Consider the following 25866-nt stretch of genomic DNA (forward strand, 5'->3'; position numbering starts at 1 on the left):
CTTAATCCCAACACTCCAGAAGGCAGAGGCAGGCAGATCTCTGAGTTCAAGGCCAGCCTGGTCTACAGAGTGACTACCAGGACAGTCTTAGCTGTACAGAGAAACCTTATCATGAAAAACAAACAAACAAAACCCACCAGCACCAACAAAAAACCTCACAGCTAGTTAGGGACAGATAAGGAGAAAGTGAACAACACTAAATGAAGTCATCACTAAACAGAGATACAAGAAAGAATACTTGCAAGGCAGATAAAAGATGATTTTATTTCATGAAAATTGTTACAAGTAAATACTTAAAAATCTTTTTATTATACAAAGGGGATGGTAACTCTGTGTGTGTGTGTGTGTGTGTGTGTGTGTGTGTGTGTGTGTGTGTGCGTGTGTTTTGTTGGCACCTTGTTGCTTTTGGTGGTTGGTTCTTCCCTTTTAACTGTTAAAAGTTTAGGTCCTGGGGACTGAACTCAGATCATCAGGCTTAGAGGGAAGAGCCTTTACCTACTTACCAAGCCCATCTGGCAAGTCCTTTTCTAAAGGTATCTGTGTTTCTCAGCATGCCTATTCTATCCGGTCAGACTGATGCTGTTTCATGTCTTGACATCTCCCTAAGGCACTCAGATTACAAACAGAATAAAGTAGAGACTTGTGCTTCTGCAAAAATGGAATAAACTGAGTTTTTCCTATTCTTTCCCCTAAATTCTGCAAAACTGTGTATATTACATGTAATATTAAACAGACATCAGAAGACTTTGAAAGGTAAAGAGAAGGAAGTAGGCTAGGTATGGGCTCTGAGACCTGGAAGATGACAGTGGTAAGCTCCCTGTGCTTTCTTTTAAAATTAATATTTTAATTGACACAACAACAAATTATGATTATATATACTTATGGGACACACCTTTGTGTTCTATGTATACAATGTGGAATGACTAAATCAGGCTAATTAACGTCTCTATCTCATTTGCCATTTTCCGTGGCAACATATTTGACATTTACTCTTTTAGCTGTTTTTGAATGCACATCACTAACCACTGCAAACTTGCACAACAGAACGCAAGAACCTATTCCTCCTGTCTGACACTCTGCACCCTCCCACCAAGATTTCCCCCAATTGCCTTGCTGCCCCACCCCACCTCTGACAACCACCATTTATTCCACACTTTCAAGAGTTCAGCACTTTCAGTTTCTGTATGTAAAAAAGACTGTGTGGTATACTTGCTTGGATTTTGATGTTTTTTGTTTGTTTGGTTTTTCAAGACAGGGTTTTTCTGTATCCCTGGCTGGCCTGAAACTCACTCTGTAGACCAGGCTGGCCTCAAACTCACGTTTGCCTCTGCTTCTCGAGTGCTGGGATTAAAGACATGCTCCACCACTGTCAGGCTAAAACTGATTTCTTAAAAATCACATTTATTATTTATTTATTTATTGTGGTGTATGCACACAGGTACCACGGGGCCCATATGAAGGGCAGCTCACAGGAGTCGGTTCTCTCTTCCCACCATGTGGCCCCAAGGACGGAGCGCAGATGTCAGTCTTGGTGGCATTTACCTTTTACTTGCTAAGCCATCTCATTAGCTCGAGTGGTATTTCTACGTAGGCCCGGCTTATTTTATTTAGCACAATACTCTTCAGATTTACCTACCATATGCATTCTTTTTTTGTTTGTTTGTTTGTTTGGTTTTTTGAGACAGGGTTTCTTTGTGTAGCCCTGGATACCAGGTACTAGCTATGTAGACCAGGCTGGCCTCGAACTCACAGAGACCCGCCTGCTTTTGCCTCCCAAATGCTGGGATTAAAAGTGTGGATGACTACTACCCAGTACCATATACATTCTTTTGGGCTAGCATACTCTGGACTTGGAAGGGAACTAGCCAGCATGTGAAGTCTAGGCACAGACAGAAAAGTTCCCAACAAAATCTACTTTCTACAGTCAATGAATCATGAAAAGGGCCAGCCTCACAAGACAGAAAACTTAATAACCACCTTTTATAGTCATACATCACACACACACACACACACACACACAACTGTACTTCCTTCCCCAAGCCATTTAGCAAATTGGAAGTCCAGATTTCCATCTTTATTAGATATCCAGGAAGAAGAGAAGGATCACAAGTTCAGGGCCAGTCTGAGCAATATAACAAGACTATCTTGTCTCAAGTGACAGAACCAGAAAACATTTCCCTTTCCTTGAGTTTTTAAAGAAAATGTACTACAACTGAGGCAAAAATCATAATGTTATCTGATGTGGTTCTAAATTTATGTGGAGAAAATATTTTAGGCAATTATATTTTAAATGGAACAAGACATGTTAAATTATTCTCTTCTCCACCTCCAAAAATACACTGAATCCCTCCCTACCCCTAGTACTTCAGAATGCGACTTTATTTCTAACTAGGGTCACTGCCGATATCCCAGACGAGGCTAGACTGGAACAGGTCTGTATTTTGAGAAGACTGGTGTCCTTACAAGAACATGGCCATGTGAAGACACAAGGGGAAGACCAAATGACAGCAAAGGCAGAAACTGCAAATGAAGTAAGGCCAGAGTTGCCAGCCAACCTCCAGAAGACAGGGTGCAGTGGGATGCACGGAGACGCCTGCAGTTGTAGTCACAGGCTCCAGACCCGAGAGGCAGCAGATCCCAAATGTCCCCAGAAAACTACCACGGGCACAGAAAGGAAGGTAAGGTTTCTGCACCACACTAGAAATGGACAACATTAGACCTCAGTGGTTGTATACACACATGGAGAGCAAACAGAGCACACTACAGAGATGATGTAATGGAATCTAAAAATGGCCAGGCTATACATCAACTGGCTTTTTGGAGCCAAATCCCTATGGTGGGATACCTTGCTCAGCCTTGATATAGGGGGAGGGGCTTGGTCCTGACTTAACTCGGTATGCCAGACTTTGTTGACTTCCCAAGGGAGGCCTTACCCTCCCATAGAAGTAAAAGAGTGGGGGGAGGGTGGGATGGGGGGGAGTGAGGGAGAACTAGGGCTGGCATATAAAGTGAAAATAGATAAATAAATAGATAGATAAATAAATAAATGAATAAATAAATAGATATGGCCAGGCTGGGTGTGTGGCATACAACTTTAATCCCAGCACTTGGGAGACAGTAGTAGGAAGGTCTCTGTGAGTACAAGACTAGCCTAGTGATCCACCTAGTGAGTTCCAGATCAGCCAAGGATATAGAGTAAGAATCCATCTCAGAACAAACAAATAACAACAAAAGGAAATCTAAAAATATAACATCAAAATTATGAATATTTGGTTGCTAAAAAGATTCTGGGGGCTGGAGAAATGGCTCAGCGGTTAAAGCACTGGCTGTTCTTCCAGAGGATTCAGGTTCAATTCCCAGCACCGACATGACAGCTCACACCTGTCTGTAACTCCAGTCCAGAGACACACATGCAGGCAAAATGCCAATGAACATAAAGTAAAAATAAATTATATATTTAAAAAGGGTTCTGAAAAGAATATGTAAGACAAAGTCAGATTGTGGGAAAATATTTATAAATTATATATTTGACAAAAATTAAAATCTTAAAACTTGTAAATACAAGAAAATACCCTTGTTAATTCTTGTAAATTCAAGAGAAAATGAGCAAAGGCACAACAAATATTTCACTAAAGAGAACACACTACTGGCAAAAGAAAGAATATAGGAAAATACATTTAACATGATTAACTATTAGGAAATGCAAATTAAAAGATACTACTGTGTACCTTCATGCCTTCATGAGATAAAAATTGTTGATGAGGATGCAGAGAAATTGAATCACTCATACATTATGGGCAAAAATATAAAAACCATGCTGGAAAACATTTTTTTTTTTCAGTTTTAAGAAAAACAGCCGGGCGGTGGTGGCACATGCCTTTAATCCCAGCACTCGGGAGGCAGAGGCAGGCGGATCTCTGTGAGTTCGAGGCCAGCCTGGTCTAGAAGAGCTAGTTCCAGGACAGGAACCAAAAAACGCTACGGAGAAACCCTGTCTCGAAAAATCAAAAAAAAAAAAAAAAAAAGAAAAGAAAAGAAAAAAAGAAAAACTAAGCATACAATTACCACACGGCCCAGCAATTTCACTTTCTACAAAAACACAGATGCTCACAGTAGCTTTACAACAGCCCCAACCTGTAAGTTACTCAACTGGGGCACATCTACACCATGGACTACAGCAGCAAGAGAAGTCCACACTACCATCCAGAGATTATAGAGGGTCAGAACAACCTCTAAGGCCACACGCTGTATGCTTTTATTTACCAGACTTTCTTGGACTGACAAAACTGTAAGAAAGGACTAGTAACTGCCAGGGTGCGCACAGGGAGAAGAGGAGAGGGTAAGGGCACAGCACGCACCTTCTGCTGATGGGCTCTGTACCTCAGCTGTGCCAGCGTCAGCTCCTGGCTGGGATACTACGTTATACATGCATTTCTACACGATCTCAAAATAAAAGGCTTATTTTAAAAACAAAAACGGAAAACTGCACAGAACGAACCACTTACAGAGCTGTGCGTGCACTGTATGGTTAGGATCGATTTAAAGTCATCTCATGAGTATTATTTAATTTTAAAATATATATGCTCTTAACCTCTGAGCCATTTCTCCAGCCCTACAAACACATTCCTTTAATGTAGCACTCTTCAAGTCTTTAACATCCTAGTCAATAATATACATATTCAAGCAGATGTCTCGTACATAGTTTCCTTCAAATTTCTTTAATTTTAGAACTCTTGTTTTTATATGATGCACATTAGTAAGTATATGTCATAAATAAATGTTGGGTTACAGTTTCCTAGCACTGTTCTGCTAGAGTTAGGTTTTACTGTATTCCAATTTAGGCTATAGATTTACTGTTATAAGCCTGAATATATTTTTATCAGAATGTTGGTGGTAGTCCCAAACTACTTACCATGTGACAATATAAATAGAACGGAGTACTAATGTGAAGACCAACATTCCATACATGACCTGAATAGGAGAGAAAGAGAAAGTGGTCAGTACAACTCTTCCTGCCTACCTACCCATCCGTTCCATCCATTGTCCATCTGTCCATCCGTCCATCCATCCATCATCCGTCCATCCATCATCCATCCATCCACCCATCCATCCATCCATCCATCCATCCACCCATCCACCCATCCCGTGGTGACAAAGCCTGGACCAGAGCCTCACACGTACTAGGGAAGTGTTTTGTCACTGAGCTACTACAGCCTCAGCTCCCATTTTCTTTTATTTCACACAAAGTCTTACTGTGTAAATTAGACTGGCCTGGAATTCTGGATCCTCGTGCCTTAGTCTCAGGTGCTGGGATTACAGCTGTGTGCTACCATGTCCAATTTAAAGTCAGCTTTAAAAAGACGAAGAGTCAGGTGTGGTGGCACCCACTTCCATTACTGAGTACTCCCATCACGCAGGAGGCGCAGGCAGGAGGTCATTAGTTAGAGGGCAGCCTGGACTACATTGCTAGACCCTACCTCGAAGTCAGTCACCAACACACAACACTGATCTTTCTTATAATAAAAGATTCCAAAGTAACTGGACACCAGAGTATCACATAATAATATAGGCTGTGAAATAAAAAACCACTTTTTTTCTAGATTTGCCAATAACCAGATGAGGAAAAGCAGACCAATCATTCATCCTTTCAAACTCTCACTTATTTCATTTATAAAGAAAGTTTCATTTAGTATGATAGTGGTCAATCCAATCTGTGTAATATGCATGAACAGATAGCCATACTACATGTGTGTATATTTATATACAATGTAGCATATAATAGATCAAAATCACTAGTTATATTTCCAAATGTGCTTATCTTCCTTGCAGTCCTACTTAGTAATAAAATGTATAAAGCATAATAGAAAAAAATTTAACTCAAAATGCTTAGTCTTGCTTTTCACAATGTTTACACAGTGTGTTTTTACAAAGCCTGAGGGTCAAATGAGAAAAGACAAGATTCCATGCACTGATGTACTACACCTGGGAGTCATCTGTCAGGAAAACGTAGTTACCAGGCTCCTCGAGACAGCAGAAGCTCTCTCTCAGAGATATCAATTTGCTGCTAAAGGCTTCACTGGTCTCTTAGGCTTTCTTTTTTTATCTTCTCTTATATATGCTTTTCTTCTTGTTCCCTTGCTTTAAGCTATGTTGGTATATCTAATGTGGCAGTTATGTAATCTCATTTGGAGATTTCTGGGCCACCTTGGACTTAATAGTGAGTGAGAATTGTTATCAGTACTCTCCTTCTCAGGAAATTCAATCTGTCTAGCAGACACCTTTGGTGTTTATTAACCCTTTCCTTTTAGTTTTATTGTGTTACTTATCTCTAAAGCTAAGTTAAATATCTTTTAAAATTTTTTCACCAACTGTCATGGGCAGGAATTTGTATGTCATTTGACATCTTAATACATATTTTGTAACATATTCCTTTATTTTTATGAATGCACATGGTTACCTTGTATGCATGTGTATTATGTGCATGCCTGGTGCCTGCACAGCCAGAAGAGGGCATCAGATTGCCTGGCACTGGAGTCACAGACGATTGGTTCTCACTGCCATGTGGGTGCTGGGAACTGCACCCAGTTCTCCATCAGAGCAGCCATTGTTCTCACCCACTGAGCTTCCTCTCTAGCCCTGTGCATGGTTAGCATCAATCTGACTATTAAGCTTGCTGAATACAACCACATCGTTTTCACATGACACTTATAAAAATGATACATTTGCTTATTTTCAACACTTTAAAATGCTTGTAATTTATTGTTGTTGGGTGTTTGTGTGTGAGAGATGCAGGAGAGCAGAGGTGCCCCCTCATCATGAGAACCAGGGACTGAATTCAGTAGTCAGGCTTGCACCACAACAGTGTTTACCTGCTGAACCATTTTGCTGGCCCATTTTCACTATTTTTATAAATCAAGAAATTAAAAGATTAAAGATTGAAGAGATTTCTGTATGACTTATCAAGTGTCAAGAAACCAAGACTCTTAAATTTCCAAGCTGGTGAGTGTTTCTTTAGCTAAGACTGCTGTTTTCAAATAATGGATAATGTGTCACCATCAAGAGACCAGACAACTCGTTCATTGTTCTCTGTTTCTTCATGTGCTAGGGACTGAACCCAAGGCCTTCTGACTGCTAGGCAGATATTCTCACCGAACTCTCACCCCAGCCCCATTAACCATTCATCTTAAAATTCAGACATCAGATTCACCAGAAGATACCATTAGAAGAATGAAAATAGGCGGGTGTGGTGTACACATCTACTCCCTACATCTGGAAGGCTGAGCTAGAAGCTTCTCCAGTTTGAAGACGACTTGAGCTATACAGTGAGACCCTCTCTAATAGAGCACATCCCAGAACAGACAGTGAAACAAATAAATGCTGCAGAACAGAGGAGGATCAATACCACTTAGCACAGCTATTACCAGACTCGGCAACAGTCAACACTCTGCCTCATTATCGCTCTCTGTCTGTGTCTCCCTTCCTCCCTACTCCCCTCTCTAATTACTTACCTGCAACTAAACATTAAAGACATTTTATTATATATCCAAAGTACAAACACAGGGAACTACAATAACCGTGGTATGACACTAAACAGCCTTAATCAAAAGTTACAGTTGTCCTAATATTTGTAATAGGCAAAACCCAAACACAAATAAGCCAGGCATGGCTGCTGATGCCTTTAATGCCAGCACTCAGGAGGCAGAGGCCAGCCTGGTCTACACAGTGAGCTAGCACTGCATTATAAGACCCCGTCTCAAACAAAACAAAACAAACAAAATATTACACGGGACATTAAAGATGCATTCAGTTATCACGCCTCTCAATTGTGCTGGCCAGTTCTTTGTCAACTTGACATAAGCTGGAGTCATCTGGGAAGGCAGAACCTCAATTGAGAAAATGCCTCTATAAGATTGACCTGTAGGCAAGTCTGGAGGGCATTTTCTTGATTGAAGATTGATGTGGGAGAGCCTAGCCCACTGTGGGTGGTGTAACCCTTGAGCAAATGGTCCTGAGTTATATTAAAAAGCAAACCGAGGTTTTCCGTAGTAGTCTCCACATGTTGCAAAGAGAAGATTCTTTGATGAGGGGTGAATACTACACTTATTTGTGAGTATAAAAATAAATGTTCATAGATTGCCGTTAGGAATTAGGCTGTGATTAAGGCAGTGGGTGTAGATTCTCCTCCAATAACCACAGGCAGTCAAAAAGGCAGAGTTGTGGATCCTAGTCCAAATGGATACATCTACGAAACAATTCCTGCACCTAAAGCTCAGGGAATATTGCACAGGAGATGGAAAGACTGTAAGAGCCAGAAAGCCAGGGATTTGCTGTGAGACTGTCTCTCCTAGTAATATCAGAAGCTACACCCATAAAGTCTCACCAACATGACTGTCCAAAAATGAGCTAGACCAGGACGGCAGCAATGCACATGCCAAACTGGACGGAAAAAAGCCCACGAGGCCTCAAGCTTACACAAAGAACACAGGCAACCGAGAGAAGCTGGGAATGGGAGAAGCAGCGTGCCCAAGGAAGAGCTTGTCCGGTGCCAACTGATCACTCTGAAAACATATATACAGGGAGCAATATACAGACCGAATACGTTATATTTAGGAATATAATTGTATACACATATGCACATATGCATGCAGTAACAATTAGTCTCTCTCTCTCTCTTTTGGTAAAAAGAGGCCATAAATTTGAAGGGGAGTGGGAGGAGTATATGAGAGAGTTTGGAGGGAGGAAAGGGAATTAAATTATAATTGCTCTCTTTTTTGTTTGTTTATTGCGACTGGGTTTCTCTGTAGTCCTGGCTCTCCTGGAACTTGCTCTGTAGACCACGCTGACCTCAAACACAAAGATTTGCCTGCCTCTGCCTCCTAAGAGCTGGGATTAAAGGTGTGCATCACCACTGCCTGCCTTAGAAAAAAAAAAAAAAAGCAAACTGAGTAATCCATGAGGAGGAAGCTAGTAAATCTTACACTCTCAGTTTAAGCACCTACCTCCAGGTTCCTGTTTGAGATCCTACCTTGACTTCCCTAAATGATAGACTATAAATGCTAAGATGAAATAAACCTTTTCTCTTGTTTCTTTTGGCAATGGTATTTATTGCAGTGACAGAATCAAGCTAGGATATTCTCTGAAGTCTTTTTTTCCAGATTAGCTCCTCACTCTTTACTTGTGTTTGATGAATTTAGCTTTTGTGGCCCACAGAATCTTGTTACATGGCCTAGGTTGGCTTGAATTTGCAATCCTCTTGCCTTAGCCTCCCGAGTTCTGGGACATACTCTCTGACCTATGACTTTGATAATTTTAAAGGTTATAGTCAAGTTACTTTGGGGAATTTCCTTAAGTTTGGGTTTGTTTTACATGTCTTCGTGATTTACTAAAATGATGCAGTGTCCTCAGTGAGTTACGACAGGAGCTAGCGTGACACCTATCACTGGGGACACTAAATTCATTGTAGACTTTTCTAAATATGGCATCTAAGCCCTGAGTTCATATTAATATTGACCTTGAATTCTTTTTAATTATTATTGCTCCAAAGTTCTTTAAGTTAACTTTATTTTACATCCTGACCACAGCCCACCCCCAAATCCTCCTCTGTTCTGAAATGGGCAGGCCTCCCAAGGGTATCAACAAAGATGGCATATCAAGTTGCAGTAGAATTAAGTACCTCCCCTTGTATTATGGCTCTGCAAGGCAATCCAGTAAGAGGAATATGACCTCGAATTCTAAAACCTCCTCTTGCTCCAGACTCCTGAGTGCTAGGATTAGAGGTATGCACCACCAAGCCCAACTATCTCTTTCTATATTTGTAACTTACTCCAACATCGAGAAACAGCTTGCTTGTTCAACTGTTTGGTAGTTTATTAAAAAAAAAAAAAACAGTACAAAGGATGCAGATGAGAAAGAGGAGGTATGGCAGAAGGCACACACATTTTCCATGCCCAGCTGAGCACGCCACTGTTCCAATCTCTTGAAGCATTTATCTTGTCTTTGTGTGTCTGCATGTGTGCACACGAGTGTGGCACAACCTGAGGACACCGAGCTTTCCTGATTGTTAACCTCTGGGCCGAGGGTGTGAACCACCATGGACATGGGTAGTCCAGCCTACTCCCACTTTTATCAGTGCACATTATTGTTGTACGTGGGGAAGAAAACCATAACTTCATAACCTTCTCCTGATCTTCACAGGCCACAAGCAAGCATATGGTACACAGACATACGTGCAAGCAAAACACTCATATAAATAACATGATAAATAAATCTTTTTAAAAATTACCTGATGGAATATAGGCTCTTTTACTTTTAGGTAAATCTGAAAAATATTATTAGAAACGCAAGTGAAGGAAGGGAAATAAATCTATTCCAACCACTCTTAGACCCCAGCCCTCTCCTTCCCCATGTTATCCCAACCAGACCCCAGCTACATAAAACCCATCAGGAGGGCAAGCGCTGACAGACAGCTTCTCCCAAGTCAGCCTAGCCACGGCCAAGGAAATAACTATTCAGGCAGAGGTGGACTACGTCAGCACTGGTCTTTAGGTCACCACCAAGGAGGGTGGAGGACACAAGGTTATTCATGAAGGGTAAACAAATTAAACAAATTATGTCGACAGTCTCTGTACCAGCAGACAGAATACTGTAGTCTGGGATCAGAGTCAAATTTCCAGCTCTTCACTTACTTGCTCCAGGGTCTCAGCAACTGTCACCTAACTTAAAAGACTTGGTGCTTACCTGCAGAATGGAGGACGCAGCATGGAGAATACTAAGCTACGTGAAAGGATCTAGACATACTAGATTATCAGTAAGTGGAGCCATTTAAACAAATTCCTTGTACCCATTTCTACGTCCCAACTATTCACTACCTAGATACACCTTTAGTTGCACAAACCCAAGTTTCAGGCTCCCAAGTCTTGTGGGTGTTAAGTTCAATGCCTTTGCAAGATTTAATATGCACATATTGTCTACAGAAGCACACTTTTAAATGACATAGTACAAAGGAATCAAAACTCAAACAACCCTTCAATGACTCTTGCCCCACCACAACCAAGTTCAGGCTCCTGTCTCCCTGTCGGGCCTCCCTCTGGTCTCCAGAGGAGAGCTGCTTTGACGTGTCGTCACTTTCCGCCTTCTGCATCTGCAACACTGCTCTTCACTGCTCAGAAATCCTCCACAACTCACAAGTGCTGTTGAAAATTCAGCACGGACTATTCCTCCTTCCATTTCCAACAGAAACCACCACTCACCACCTACCTATAAGCTCTACGGCAGTGACCTACTAACGCTGTGACCCTCAACACAGTTCCTCATGCTGTGGGGACCACCAACATAAAACTCTTTAGTTGCTACTCCATAACGGCAATTTTGGTACTGATATAAAATGTAATATAAGTATCTAATATGCAGGCTATCAGATATGTGGGGGTGACGACCCACAAGCTGAGAACTGCTACCTATGGCATTCTACTGGTTTGCTGCTTTCCCTGTAAGCTGATAATCTCCTTGCTGTCTAGAACTGAGCTTAGATATCTTTACATCTTCATTTAATGTAATAATCTAATGAAACTTCATATAGTTTTAAAACTTAGCTAAAAATTTATTTCTGAAATGTTTTTTTACTATAAAAAGACTACAATTATTTCCTGTAAGTAGTTAAAGGGTTTTGACGGAAACATTTCTTGTTAACTATAAATTTAATAAAGAGAATGTGTCTAACTTGTGTCTTTCCTTCAAAATACTAACTGGGACTCATTATGTATCTTAGGTTAGCCTTGGACTCACAATCCTCCTGCCTTTCTATCTCTTGAGTGCAGGGATTATAGGTGAGCACCAACAGGCCAGGCTTAAGGATATGTCTCTTCAACACTCTCTTTTCTAGGCCAAGAATTATGGAGACCTTATTATGTGCCAGATATTAATATTATAGCTAGCATAAAAATGTTCTATTTTATCTTTATTTTTATCATAAGAAAAACTAAAGCCGAGAGAGCACTAAGTAAAAATATTAGGATCTAAACTCACATCCAACTGATTCCAAAGCTTGCTTGATTCGCTTCTAATTATAACATCTCTTAGCTTACAAATGGGTCTAATCTTGATTTTGATGCCAACTTGCTAGATAAACTTAGATAGCATTCTTGACTTATTCCCTCTGTTAGAACAACGGCATGCCTTCTTTTCATTTCTGCAGTTGTAGGATTCTTCCATTATTAACCAGTACAGAGTTTGGGCAGAGGAACACAGGACTCGGGAAACAGTGAATATTCTGTTTACCATCTTAACATCTGACAGTTTCCTTTAGTGGGTTGTTATGCTTCCCTTTTCTTATCTACTCAGAGACAACCAATAGCTGCGTTTGTTTTTACATTTCTTCATTGTATGCATATGACATCACGAGGTGAGGTCAGAGCGCAGCTTATGAGGATGAATTCTCTCCTTCCATCCCATGGGTTCTGGGAGTTGAACTCAAGTCATCAGGCCTCAAGGCAAGCACCTCTACCTGCTAAGCCATCTTGCCATCCTCCCTGTTTACTGTTCACATCTAGAACAGTTTGTACTCTGTGACATGAGGCTTTCTTGTCTTTCCTGTGTCTCTGGTGTCGGTTTTCAGTCTCCTTGGCTGGCTATAGTTCTCCATAGTCCTCAAATGTCTGCATTCCATAGGGTTGTATCTTTTTAGTCTGAACGGTGTGTTTTACTTTGGTACCAGTTCACAGGTCTCCGTATTTCTGATACAACCTACACCCCAAACAACTCCCAGATCTGTACCTTTAGTCCACCTACCTACCTGTTAAGCCTCCAGTATCGCTAATACTGGATACTTCAACTCAACATACCATAAACCAAGTTTATTACTTCCTACATCACAGCATACGCTTACTAACTATCTTTTCTGAACAAGATGTTCATAGTTCAATCTGCAAAGCAGAGGACACCTTGCAGCTGTCAGTTCTTTTCCCACAATTTTGAGGTTCCAATTATCAAACTTAGATTTTTAGCTTTAGTAGCAGGATCCTTTACCCACTGAGCCACTTTGCTGGTCCAGTTTATTTATTTATTTTTTAAAAACACATAGCCCAGGGTGGTCTTAAGCTGATTATATTATTAAAGATGACCTCAAACTTCTGATCCTCCTGCCTCCACCTGTCTAGCCTAGGTTTTGGGAATGCAGACATTCACCAAGACACTTGGTTTTACTCAATTCTGAGGACGAAATCTAGGGCCTTCTGTACACTAGGCAAGCACTTTACCAGATGAACTACAACTACAATCTTATTATCTTATATATATTTTTAGCTTTTAATTTTAACATATTTTGTTTTGTTTGAGTCAGGGTTTCTCTGTGTAGCCCTGACCGTCCTGGAACTTGCTCTGTAGACCAGGCTGGCCTTGAACTCAGAGATTTGCCTGCCCCTGTCTCCTGAGTGCTGGGATTAAAGTTGTGTGCCACCACCATCCAGAAATTTAATTTTTATATTTTAAGACTCATGTAGCCTGGCCCTGAATTTGCTATGTAGAAAAAAAGATGGCCTTTAACTCATGATCCTCCTGCCGTTGCCTCCTGAGTGCTGGGATTATAGGCTGTTCCAACATGCTGGCTCCACGTTTTAATTTTTAAAAAAAGGTCTTGCTGTGTAGTCTATGTTAGCTTCAAACTTATGATGCCATGCCTTGGCCTGCTAAGTGCTGGGACTACAGGCATGCACATGCCTTCTACCCTCTCTAGTCAATAGGCCACACATCCCAGACTGGGCACGGCTGCTTCTTTACATCCTCACCACAGTTACAGTACTTCAATCTTAGCCCCAAATTTTATGAAGTATGAAAGGTTCCTGTATTTAATCTCCAGACTCCTTTAATCTATCTTCTGTAACACATAATTTTTCTAAAACCTTTTTGATTACATTTTTCTACTTTATGGATCAATACTACTTAGAGAACAAATTTAATCTCTTAAGCACAGCACATATGGGACGTTATCACCTGACAGACTGTCTCACTCACTAGACCATTTACTACTTCCCCTACCATAGGGCAATTACATACATAAAACCTCTCTCAATCGTGCCCATGATAACTTAATTGGACAATCAAGGCAAAGCATTCAGTAAACACCTGGCACATGGTAATGTTCAAAAAGAGCAATTCACTTTGCTATTCTAAGGTCTGTGTGTACGGAAATACAAAAGACTAAAAATGCTTTGCCACATTGTTGCCCAGAGGCCTGAAACACTCCCCCCCCCCCATAGTTAACATCTAACTTAGAGACTCCCCTGAAGCTTCCCTGAACGACTCAAACAGTATTTTCCTCTGGTTCTGTTTTCCTTCCTCAGACACAGTCTTGACGTAGCCCAGGACAGCCTCAAGCCTTCATGCCTGGTTCAGGCAGGAATCTTTGTTTTTGTTTTCGAAGTTCTAAGTTCAGAACAAAACATTACGTAGCCCAGGATGGCTTCAAACCCATGTGTGATCCTCATCAAGCAGTATTTTTTTAATTAAAGTTATAAAGGAATTGGGGGCATGCTGAGACAAGTCGGAGAGCGGACGCTGGCCTAGAACACACGACGTGGCTCAGGATGGCCTCAAAGTTCTTATCCTCGTTTTAGGCTCCAGGTGTTGGGATAACAAGCACACACCATCATCTTGGCTTCACGAGTAAATTAAATTTTAAAGCAATTTGTCTTTATAATGCTTAATTATTTGTCTGCATGTGCACACATGTGAACATGCCTGCACACGAGCGCAGGTGCTGTGAAGGCAACAGATCCATCTACCGTTAGAGAAACGGGTCTGTGAGCCCCTGACAGCGGTGTGTACGCTAACCACTGAGTCGTCCCTCCAGTCCCACAGTTAGCGTTTAAAGATGGCTCCTAAAGACAAAAGATACACACATGTATGATGTCCTAACTGATCCTCTTCTCACATCACTATAGGAGGGCTCCCCCTTTATTCTCGCAGTCATTATCTCTGATCCCTAGTAGAATGAGTTCCCTCATGGATACCAAGGGCTTCTTAGTCACTTGTATTTCTAGTACCTGACACAGATTTCCAAAGAAAAGTCATAGTATGGCCAACGGGGAAAACCTCACTTCTTGTTTTTAACAAGAAAGAGGGAGTAAGTTCATCCTTGAGAAAAACAATTTTCCCCCATCGCTACTAAGGATTTACTTTTCAACCTCTTCTTATCTAAAACCACACACACACATTAAACAGTTAATGTTGGGACTGCAGAGACGGCTCATTGATTACGAGCACTTGCTGCTCTTACAGAGGACCCAGATTCAGTTCCCAGCACCTACACGGTGGCTCATGACCACCTGAAACTCCAGGGTCTTCCCCTGGAGTATCTTCCGACCTCTGCAGGCATTAGTCACACAGATGGTGCACATACATATAGACAGAACACTCAAATACACACAAAAAATAGAATCTAAAAACAAACTTTTCAAAGCTTTTTTTAATTAAAAGTAATTTTTGAAAAGGAAATAAAGGCACAAAGACTAAAAATAAGACATCCCAATTGCATAAAAACACCTCAGTCTGCATAGCTTGACGCCAACACTGGAAGCTAATTACTCTAATCTCCTACACGGCACACTTTACTGGAGACTAAGTATGACTTACCGTGGTTACTATTAAACTGAATAGGACTAGGGTAAAAAGCAGATGGTAGTTTATTGAGCTCTTTGTCTTGAAACATTCAAACCTTTAAAATAAGAGAGAAAGAAATTTACTTTACAATGCATAACCAGGAACAACTCTTGTGACCCAGCAGTACTCTCTGTCTCTACCTCCCACCCTCTGGGTTAGAAACACTGAACTGGACACAGACTACAAGAGGCTGTCGGGATCAGTAGGAGTAACGTAACTTCGGCTGAGACAATAAAGTTCTCTCCCGCAAGTATGAAGTTGGGGAGACAACAAAGTCAATTAAGTAAAGGGAGTCAAATATGGTATCAGATAGTCTACGGCTGATATCTGGAGGCAGTGAGGTGAGCAAACAAGGGAATGAATGAGCGGAGGAATAACCTGGATGAAAAGAAAAATAAAGTAGGTACAAAGACTTGGAGCCATGCGGAGAGACAGGATGAAGAAGACGGAGGCACAAAGACAGTCCTTTCCAGGTCTAGGGAGGCAAGGCTGGACTCCCTCTATGGGGTCAGTTTCCTTGCATCCTGACAAAAGGGAAGTCTCTTTTAACTCCAGTAGCTTTGTGCATTTGTTATCCTACAACAATGCTCTCTCTGAATGCAGCTACTGAGATCACTGTGCTGCTAGGCATGGTAGCTCATGCTTGCTACCCAGCACTCAGGAGGCCAGGACTGGAGGACAGCCCTGGGCTGCAGAGTGAAATTCTGTTAAGAGGAGGAAGAGAAAAGGGCATTGCATTATACTTAGTTTTCCTATGTGTCTCCCCAACTAGACTGTGAATTCTTTATGTACAGTGATGAAATCTTACTATATTTGCAGACAACTACTAGGTCAGTGCCCAACGCACAGGAGATAGCGGGGGGGGGGGGGGGGGGGGGGGGGGGGGGGGGGGGGTGGGGGGGGGGAGGGGGGGGGGAAAGGGGGGGGGGGGGGGGGGGGGGGGGGGGGGGGGGGGGCAGCGAGTCACCAGTAAGCACTCAGCCTTTGAGAACTGCATTAGAACAGACAGCTAGCAGTGCATTCTCACTTTACTCCCTGAACTACATGCTTATCTCCTCCGTAAAGAAAGGAGACTGGAACAGGTCTCTACACTCCTTCACCTTTAAATGCTATGGTTTTATGTCTCTGAAGATGATACAAATATGAGGCAGGATCTTACTTTTAAATTATATGATTTTATAATTGGATAGAAAAGTTAGTGTATTTATGAATTATAGTTTCATTTTTGCTTTGTCTACAGCTGAAAAACTTCTATCGAATGTTCTCAAAGAATAGTGTGAAGGCATCAGACGGCAGCTCACAATTGTCTACAATCTCAGTTCCGGTGATACAATGCCTTCTCAGTCCTCTACAGGCACACACGAGGTGCACACGTCATACATATAGGCAAATCACCCATATGTACAAATGTTACCACTTTATTTTATGCATTGACTTTTTTATATATATCCAAGATTTACTGGATGGTTTCCACTTGTCTTGAATCAGGGTGCTTTCAGAACTACTTTGATGTGGGATTCCCCTCTGTGTGCTGTGATTACCATTGATTAATAAAGAAACTGCTTTGGACCTATAGCAAGGCAGAACTTAAGTGGGGAAAACTAAACTGAATGCTGGGAGAAAGAAGGCAAATGCTGGAACGTAAGCTACAGCCTTGTGGCAAAACACAGATTAATAGAAATGGGTTAAATTATTATGTAAGAGTTAGCCAATAAGAAGCTAGAGCTAATGGGCCAAGCAGTGATTTAACTAATACAGTTTCTGTGTGGTTATTTCGGGGCCTCCTACAGCACTACTTCCTCCAGAAGGAGCACCCAACCTTTTGTAAGCTGTGTTGTCCCAGCTGCTGGCTGCCAGAGGACAGTGGAGCAGCAAACACACAGACTGTGTATAACTGAAGGTCACAGTGATTTTATAGCCTCCTGGGTACTTCACACCCGTGATGTGGGAACTGGGGCTCTTCCTCTTTTCCTCTTCTGGAGAGGGATGAAGGGGAGCTTTACAAGAGGCGTGTCTTACATCACCACCAGGAAGGCTATCACTGCTTTCTGATCCTGGCCCTGTCTACAGAGGGTTAGTACTCGACTCTTTTGCCTTCTCCTTCCATGTTTACCACGAAGGCTTTCCAGCACATGCTTCACAGATGCAAGCACACAAGGCAAGCAGGTTTAGAAACAGCTGGAGGTCTAGACTGCTTTGAGTACTTGATATGGTCAAGAACATCCTAAAACCAATCCAAAACAAAACAAACAAAAACCATTCAGGGTCAGAGAGATTATGACCCTGTAATTTTCTATCATGGGCTCTTTCCCGGGATATTTTAGTGTCCTTCAGAGACTGTGAACCTGTATAATATAATGTATGCCTGACATGCTTATTAATGAAGATATACTCAAATCCTTGAGCAGGTTGCTAAATTTCTCGTGTTTTACTTTCTTGTGTATAAAGCCAGCTCAGCACCTACTGTTGTCATTAGTGGAAATCTGGAGACAGTGTGTGTGTGTGGGGGGGGGGTCACAAAGCCCCATCACGGCTGAGGAGCTGCTGGAAAGAGACAGTCTGGATTCTTTAATGGTATGGCCATTGGTAGTACGTCACCTGCACTGTCTTAGAGAAAGCCCCACTTCCAAGAGCAGCTGATCAACACAAGTGGACCTGATAGGTTAAAATAATAACAACAACAACAACAATAATAAAAATAGAACATGAAATTGGGTAGTTAGGAAGATAGGAATAGATCTAGAAGAGTTCAGAAAAGGGGGAACAGATGATCAAAATGCAGTGTATGAAATTCTCAAACAACTAATAACTATGAGTTACTTCACTTTTCGGGTAAGCTCTTATCAAGAAACAGTTCATGAGCTAATGAAATGGTTCAGCAGGTTAAAGCAATTACAGTTCAAGCCTGAAGACAACGTTCAGTCTCAGTTTACCAGGCTGGGAGGAGAACCCACTTCTGACCCCAGCATGTACACTGTGGTACACACACACGCGCACACACGCGCACACACGCACGCATGCACACACTAATCAACAAGAACAATAAAGGAAACTGGTGCTGGCTCAGCCACTAAGAGTGCTCGCTATTCCTGCAGAAAACCTGGATCCAGCTCCTAGCACATGCGTGCTGGCTCAAAACCCTCCATAGCTCTAGTGTCAGAGGATTCAATCCCCTCTTCTGGCCTTCTCATACTAGGCATGCACATGGCGTACAGACATACATGCAGGCAAAATGCTCACACACATAAAATAAAAATAATATTTTTAAATGCAGTAACTAAAAAAGAAACCACTCATACTACAGTATAGAGAAACTGCTCCAAAACTTTTATGGCACAATTTGGACACATTCTTCACTCAAGAGAAGTCCCAATGCCTATTTAAGTCAAATTAGGATACTATCTAAACTGGCATTTAGGGTTCTGAGATTACTGTAGCTTCCCAGAAACTAAACTCTCCACTAATGTCACAATTTTTTTTAATCTTTTACATTACGTATCCTAGTAATGTAATTAGATCAAAACCCACATGGAATTGAATTTCAAATGTCAGTACTCACATGCAGTACACAAATACACAGCAGCTGTAAATCATGGGGAGCTCATCCAACAGCTACATGAAGCAGAGAGACAAAGTGTGAGCATAGTACAGCTATAGTTATGGACGTCAAAATAAAATTCCTAGTGCTCAGTCCCGATTATTAATTCTTATTTAGTTTCTTTTGCTAATTATTTAATATATGCACCACCATCTAACTTACTTGTTAGTTGTTTTTGAACCATCAAAGTTATCTTTCATCCCTTCTAAGACAGACATCGAAGTCTGACTGACTAATCCCAGAGAGCAGAATCCAGGCCAAGAAAATCATAAATTATAACTGTGCAGATTTGGTAACTATTTAGAAAGTAAAATAAATAAATATTTGTTATTAATTTTATAGAACGGTAAGGAGAAAGAAGCTAAAAGTGATACATCAAGCTTCTTGCCTAACAATTCAGGATACAGTAGTGCAGGTGAAGGAGGTTGTAAAAACAGAAAACGGCAAGAACCATTTCAGTGTTCTCAGATATTAGAAATGCCCATCAGGTAATGAGACGTACAGATCTGCAGCTCAGGAGAAAGGCATGGACTCCAGATGTCTGTGGCTTATTTAAAAGGACTACATTTACAGAAATATAAATATTCGCTCATTTGTACGTGTGCGCGCGTGTGTGTGCGCACTCGTGGAGGCAAGTGGTCACCCTTTAAGTGTTTTTCCTCAGGCACTCAAATCCTGTTCCTGACTGAACTGGAGCTGGTTGAATGGGGCAAACCTGATAGCCACAAAGCACCAGATCTGCCTGCTGCCTGGGATGGCAAGCAAAAGCTATCATTCTTGGCACTTTTGTGTGCACTCTGGGACTCAAACCCAGGTCCTCACACTTGCAAGGCAAGTGCTTTACTGACTGAAACATTGTACCAGCGCCTACTTACTTATTACTGGGCAGAGAGAGGGCACTGTTGGGCATGCGTGTAACTGCACACATGTGGAGCTGGAGGACAATGTCTGGAAGTTAGCTCTCTCCTTCCACCAAGAGGATCATGAGGATAAACGCAGGTGGCTGGGCTTGGCGGCAAGCACCTTTCTTTGTCCTGTCTCACCAGTCTGCATCTTATCGCTTATTAATCTTTTCGTCCAGTTTTAAAAAAAAACATTTATTTTATTTGTGTAAGCATTTTGGTTTCATGTACTTAGTACCATGTGTATGTTTTGAAAGAGTTTTTGGATCCCCGGAACTCGAGTTACAGATGGCTGTGAGCTGCCATGTGAGTGCTGAGACCCAAACCTGGGTCCTCTGTAGTTGGCATATAAAATAACCAGGTCTGAATTTCAGAATGCCCAGTCTACACTAACCTGTAGTATAACCCTGTCTCATTGGAGATGATAAGCCAACAGGTTCAAATGACTAGATAGATAAACTCTTCACACCAAAGACTGGAGGCACCTAAGAATATGTTTTCGTGAATAGCTTACTACTTTTTAGAACACCTCCATGTAACAGCTAATGCTGTTTTAAAGTTATATATGTCTGCCCAGAATTGGCATACACAGAAAGCCATACTACTTCTTTATATGGTCAATTTGAGTCCTTTGGCCTTGAAGGGAAAAACTTCAAGAAGACAAGCCTCGCCCCCTATCATCCTTTAGTTATGTGTTCTTTTCTCAATTTGGAGGTGTCTCTAAACTGAAACAACCACTTTCTTTTGCCATTACTCACCTGCATTTCATACTTCAGAGTCATGTGGAAACACCAGGAGCCCATCCCCACCACTGAAATTAAGACAGGCAAATAAAAGGATTAGCAAGAAATTATTTGGGGGCCAGAGTGACTTCAGAAGACAGTAAGACATTAAGTACTAAGTCCTGAGGAAAACTAAGTCTATAAGTTCTTGTGATACAGGACACAGACGATGCTGAGCTAGTGCTTTGACTGAGGATTTTGGCATAGAAAAAACAAAAGTAAGCACAGTATAATTTTTCTAAAATTCTCCCTACTAAGTAGTTTACTAGATTAACAACACTCTATTTTTCTATAAAGTTTACTGGGTACTCAGGACCAGCTTTCATGTGCATAGTTGGCCAGCTTCCTTTAGCACTCTCTTGTACTCCTCTGATCCACAAAACCTAGCAATATAATTTAAAGAGGCACAACATCCTATGTCTCAAACTACTGTCAGACACCTACATGTTCTCTTTTGAGAACGTTCTTGAGGAAGTGTGCTGCAGTCTCTATGTGTAAATAATAAACTAACTCTGCTTCTTTCTGGCTCAGTCTAATTCTTTTTGTGGTCTACAGTCCACAGATCCAATGATCCAAAGGAGCACCTCAGACGCTGGTGGCCGCTTTGGGCTGTCTCTCCTACAATAAATAGTTCTATGCACTGAAGTTTTATGTTATGCCAAGTATGCTGACCACTACAAATGCTCTAGGCCCTTTCGTCTTTACAGACCATTATCAGTTACCATCTGGACTTCATGCAGTTCACTGACAATGAAGGTTCACAAATGCCATAGCACTCTTAAGTAATAAGGAAGGAATTCGAACTCAGGTTCCTTTATAAAATATTTTATATACAATTTATATATCTAGGAAACAATTACAGAGCTATGTACAGAAAGGCATAGAAAACATTTTCAATGTTCTGGCTCAAAAGTGGACTTTGTAAGCCTAGCTAATAAAATTTTGTAGTTACGTAGGACTTTTATAACAAATATTGTGTCAATAGTCCATATATTTTATTTCATGCTAACTGAAAGTCCCTCTTTTGGTAGTGCTGGGGATAGATGCAGGGCTATGTTTATGCTAGGTAGATGCTCTACCCCTGAGCATCCCAAGCCAAGAGAAACTGTAGCTCAAGACAGAGCCTAAATTGTATAGGTTTACTTCACACTCTGTATTCAGGCAAGCTCCCAAGTGGCTGGAATTACATGTGTGCCCCACTGCACCTGGCCAGATGTGTAGCTCAATTTATCCATCTTTCCTTACACCTGGATTTAAATCACAGAAAGCCTTTCCAAAATGCTGGACATAAATTCACACATTTTCTTTCAGCATTTGTAATATTTTGGTTTTTATGTTTATTATTTTGATCAACTGAGAATTTATTTTTGTGTATGATGCAAGGTACATAGTCAATTATTTTATCAATTATTTTTCTAGCATCAATTATAAAAATATTTTACCTTCGCCCTAATGACTGGAGATGCCATTTTATTAATAAGCTATGTGTCCAGAAATTTGTATTTCTATTTTATCCCCTCTGTTGGAACATAACTATTCATAACAGTTCCTTATGGTTCTTTGTATCACTGTGTCAGTTGTGATTCATCTTCACTTAACTGATCGTATGTGTTTGTCTCTATTCCATTGTTTCTGCTCTGGTCTTTATTGTCTCCTTACGTTCATTGTTTTTAGGGTCTACTGTTTTTCTTTCTTAGGATGCAGTGTTAGGGTTACTCGAGCTCATCTTCTCTGGATGGCTCTGCTGTTCCCTGTAGGTCTTCATACGCTGTGTTTCCATTCTGTTTTCATCAATTCACTCTATTCAGTAGCACATACCTCAGCTTCTGCATATCTGTAGAATTCCTAACATTTTTCCTGTTATTTATTTGTAGTTTTACACCATTCTTATCAGAAATGTACTTAAAATCATTTCAGTCTTGAATTGTTAAGGCTTGTTTTGTGGGCCAACATGTGCTCTGTCCTGGCGAGGAACATATGTGCTCTGTAGCTGTTGGGTGTACTGTTCTGTAAATGTCTGTTAGGTTCATTTGGTCTATTCTGCAATTTAGGTCTGCTGGGTTTTGTTTTGTTTTCCTGGATAGTCTGACAATTGCTAAAAGTAGCTGCACTATAGTCTGACTGGCCCATGCATTTGTGACTGTTGAACTGCCCTGTTTATTATTATGTGATGAGCATCTTTGCCTCGTCTTCTAATTTTGACTCAAGTATTCTGGCTGAGCTCAGTGCAGCTACTCCTTTCAGGACCCATGTCCACAGACTGGCTCAGTGGAGGCAACATACAATTCCCAGTTTTGTTTCGTAATCATTAGCTATTCTGTGCTTTTTAACTGGAGAGATTAATCAATTTACATTCAAGATAACTATTGATAAATAAGTACTTGTTACTATATTTTAATTCTTTTAGTAGTTTTGTATATACTTTTCTTCTAGTATTCTCTTACTTTGGGGTAGTGACTTTTCTCTAGTATATTCTAACTGCATGTATTTTATTTTTAGTGTATTAATTAAGAATTTTTTTTTTGCTCTATGGCTACTATGAAACTACCAAGAATGTCCTACAATTATAATAGCTTGTGTTAAACAGATTAAAAACTCAGTTTGACCACATAGAATGAAGCAAAAAAAAATCATTTTGTTTGTTTAATTTTGTAGACAGGGTTTCTCTGTGTATCCCTGGCTGTCCTAGAACTCACTCTGTAGACTACAGTGGCCTCGGACTCTACTGTCTCTGCCTTCCAAGTGCCAGGATTAAAGGCATACACCACCACTGCCCAGCTAAAAGAAAAAACTTCATATTTTAACTTTTCCCCTTCCTAAATTTTAAATTTCTGATGTCACAATTTATATTTTATTATCCACATAATTATTATAGTTACCATTACTTTAATAGCTTTGTCTTTTATCCTTCATACTAGACCTAATTAACTTATACTTATAGCTCACTATATATCATAGAGAAATCCTAAATTTAACTGTATACTGTATTTGTGAGTTGTATACCTTCGGACGTTTAAGTTACTCACTGATGTCCTTTTCCGCTGTTTATACAGACTCTCCTAGCACTTCTTGTAAGGCAGGCAAATTCTTCAGCTTTTATTAGTTCTTACTATTGCCCCATTTTTGTAAGATAGCTTTTCTTGATTGGCAGGTATTTTTTTAAAAAAAATATTCTAATCTATTACCTTTTTTCCCTGGCTTATAAGGTTCCTGTTGAAGTTCACTGAGGTATATTAAGAGTCCACTTTATGCTACTTACTTCTTTTAAGATATTTTGTCTGTTGACAATTAGATTATGTATAATAGAGGCCATTTGTTTGTTTCCCAGCCACCCAGACTCAAATAACCACACAGAAACTGTATTAATTAAATCACTACGTGGCCTATTAGCTCTAGTTTCTTATTGGCTAGCTCTTACATATTAATTTAACCCATCTCCATTAATCTATGTATCACCACATGGCAGTAGCTTACTTGCAAAGTTCTGTCCATTGTCTGTCTCTGGCAGGGCTACATGGCTTCTCTCTCACTCCGCCCTTCTTTCTCCCAGCATTCAGTTTAGTTTTCCCCACCTAGCTCTGTTCTACCCTATCAGGTCAAGCCAGTTTCTTTATTAACCAATGGTATTCACAGCATACAGAGGTGAATCCCACATCAATTACATGTCTTCTGATATTTAAGTTTGGACTGAATCTGATTTGTGATCTCTTACTTTCTTAATATTCTCTCTACAGATTTAGGAAGTTTTCTGCTATAATTTCTTCTCTCCCTTCTCCTCCTCTGTGTGTGTGTGTGTTGCTAAAGACTGAGCATTAACTTGTGATCGTTAACTTGTGAAAGTTAAGTGCCCTACCTCAAAGCTACATACCCAGCCCTGCTATATATTTTTTTCTTTCTCTTTTGACAGTCTCATAAGGCCTAGGAAGCCTCAAACTTGCTATGTAGCAAAGGTGATCTTGAAATTTTGATCCTCCTACCTGCTGAGATTGTAGGCATGAGTCAGCATATCCGCTTTACACAGTGCCTGGGATAAAAGTCAAAGTTTGGGGCATGCTAAGCAAGCATTCTACCAGCTGAGTTATATCTCCACCCCTATAATTTCTTACCTTTTATTCCCTTTCTTCTTCTATTCTTTCATGAACTCAAATAACTCATAAATGCTTTTTGATGTTATTCTACAAATCCCTTAAACCTCTTTCATTCCTCTTTAGTTTCCTCTCCTGACTATGTATGTTTAAATAAGCTGTCTGATTCACTGCTGGTGTTCTCTACTATAGGTTTCATTTCATTCGTTATATTTTTTAGCTGCATAAGTTTTGTTTGATTTTTAAAGTAGTATTTCCATCTTTCCTTTAAACTTCTCTAATAGATTTCTGAATTGTTTTTACTAAAGCTAGTTAAGCTTCCTTTAAAAAATTGTTTAAGATATATTTATGTGTATGAGTGTTCTGCCTGCATGTGTGTCTGTGCACCACATACATGCTTAGTGTCTGCAGAGGTCAGAAAAGTGTCAGATCCCCTGAAACTGGGGCTATGGATAGTTGAGAGCTACCATGTGGGTGCTCGGAACTGAAGCCAGGTCCTCTGCAAGAGCGACAAGTGTTCTATACCATGGAACCATCTCTCTAGGCCCCGTGTCAAGATTTCTTACACTATTTTGAAATTTTTTGACAGAGTCTTCCATTCTTCTGGGGTCAATCACTGACAATTTACTTTGTCTGTTTGGTGAGGTCATATTTCACTGCTTGTTTCTGATGCTTTGAGACGTGAGATGTTGTCTTCTCGTTGAAGAATTAGGTGTTATTTCAGTCTCTGTCAGTATGGCTTTCTTTGTGCTACCCTTCTTCCCTTAACCTGTTCAGAAATTCTAAGCAGGCAGATGTATATTTCCTAAGTCTGTGACCACTGCAGATATTTCAGTACTCAGGGG

At 40.6% G+C, this 25866-nt stretch overlaps 1 protein-coding gene across 2 annotated transcripts in view; it reads right to left on the reverse strand.

The window, feature by feature from the left end:
- The window catches only part of Acer3 (alkaline ceramidase 3), a 68386-nt gene that overhangs the window by 12009 nt on the left and 30511 nt on the right, over positions 1–25866 (reverse strand). The window contains exons 3-7 of one of the 2 annotated variants that reach the window (XM_050154486.1): positions 20913–20965; positions 19214–19266; positions 15628–15709; positions 10283–10318; positions 4913–4971 (exon numbers count right to left, since the gene is read on the reverse strand). In XM_050154486.1, the coding sequence (XP_050010443.1) occupies positions 4913–4971; positions 10283–10318; positions 15628–15709; positions 19214–19266; positions 20913–20965 (283 nt within the window). The remainder of the gene's footprint in view (positions 1–4912; positions 4972–10282; positions 10319–15627; positions 15710–19213; positions 19267–20912; positions 20966–25866) is intronic. The other variant, XM_050154487.1, reaches the window with a different exon arrangement.

Source organism: Alexandromys fortis, unplaced genomic scaffold, assembly GCF_014885135.2.
Source record: "Alexandromys fortis isolate MF-2015 unplaced genomic scaffold, M_Fortis_MF-2015_v1.1 scaffold_77, whole genome shotgun sequence".
Classification (NCBI taxonomy): domain Eukaryota; kingdom Metazoa; phylum Chordata; class Mammalia; order Rodentia; family Cricetidae; genus Alexandromys; species Alexandromys fortis.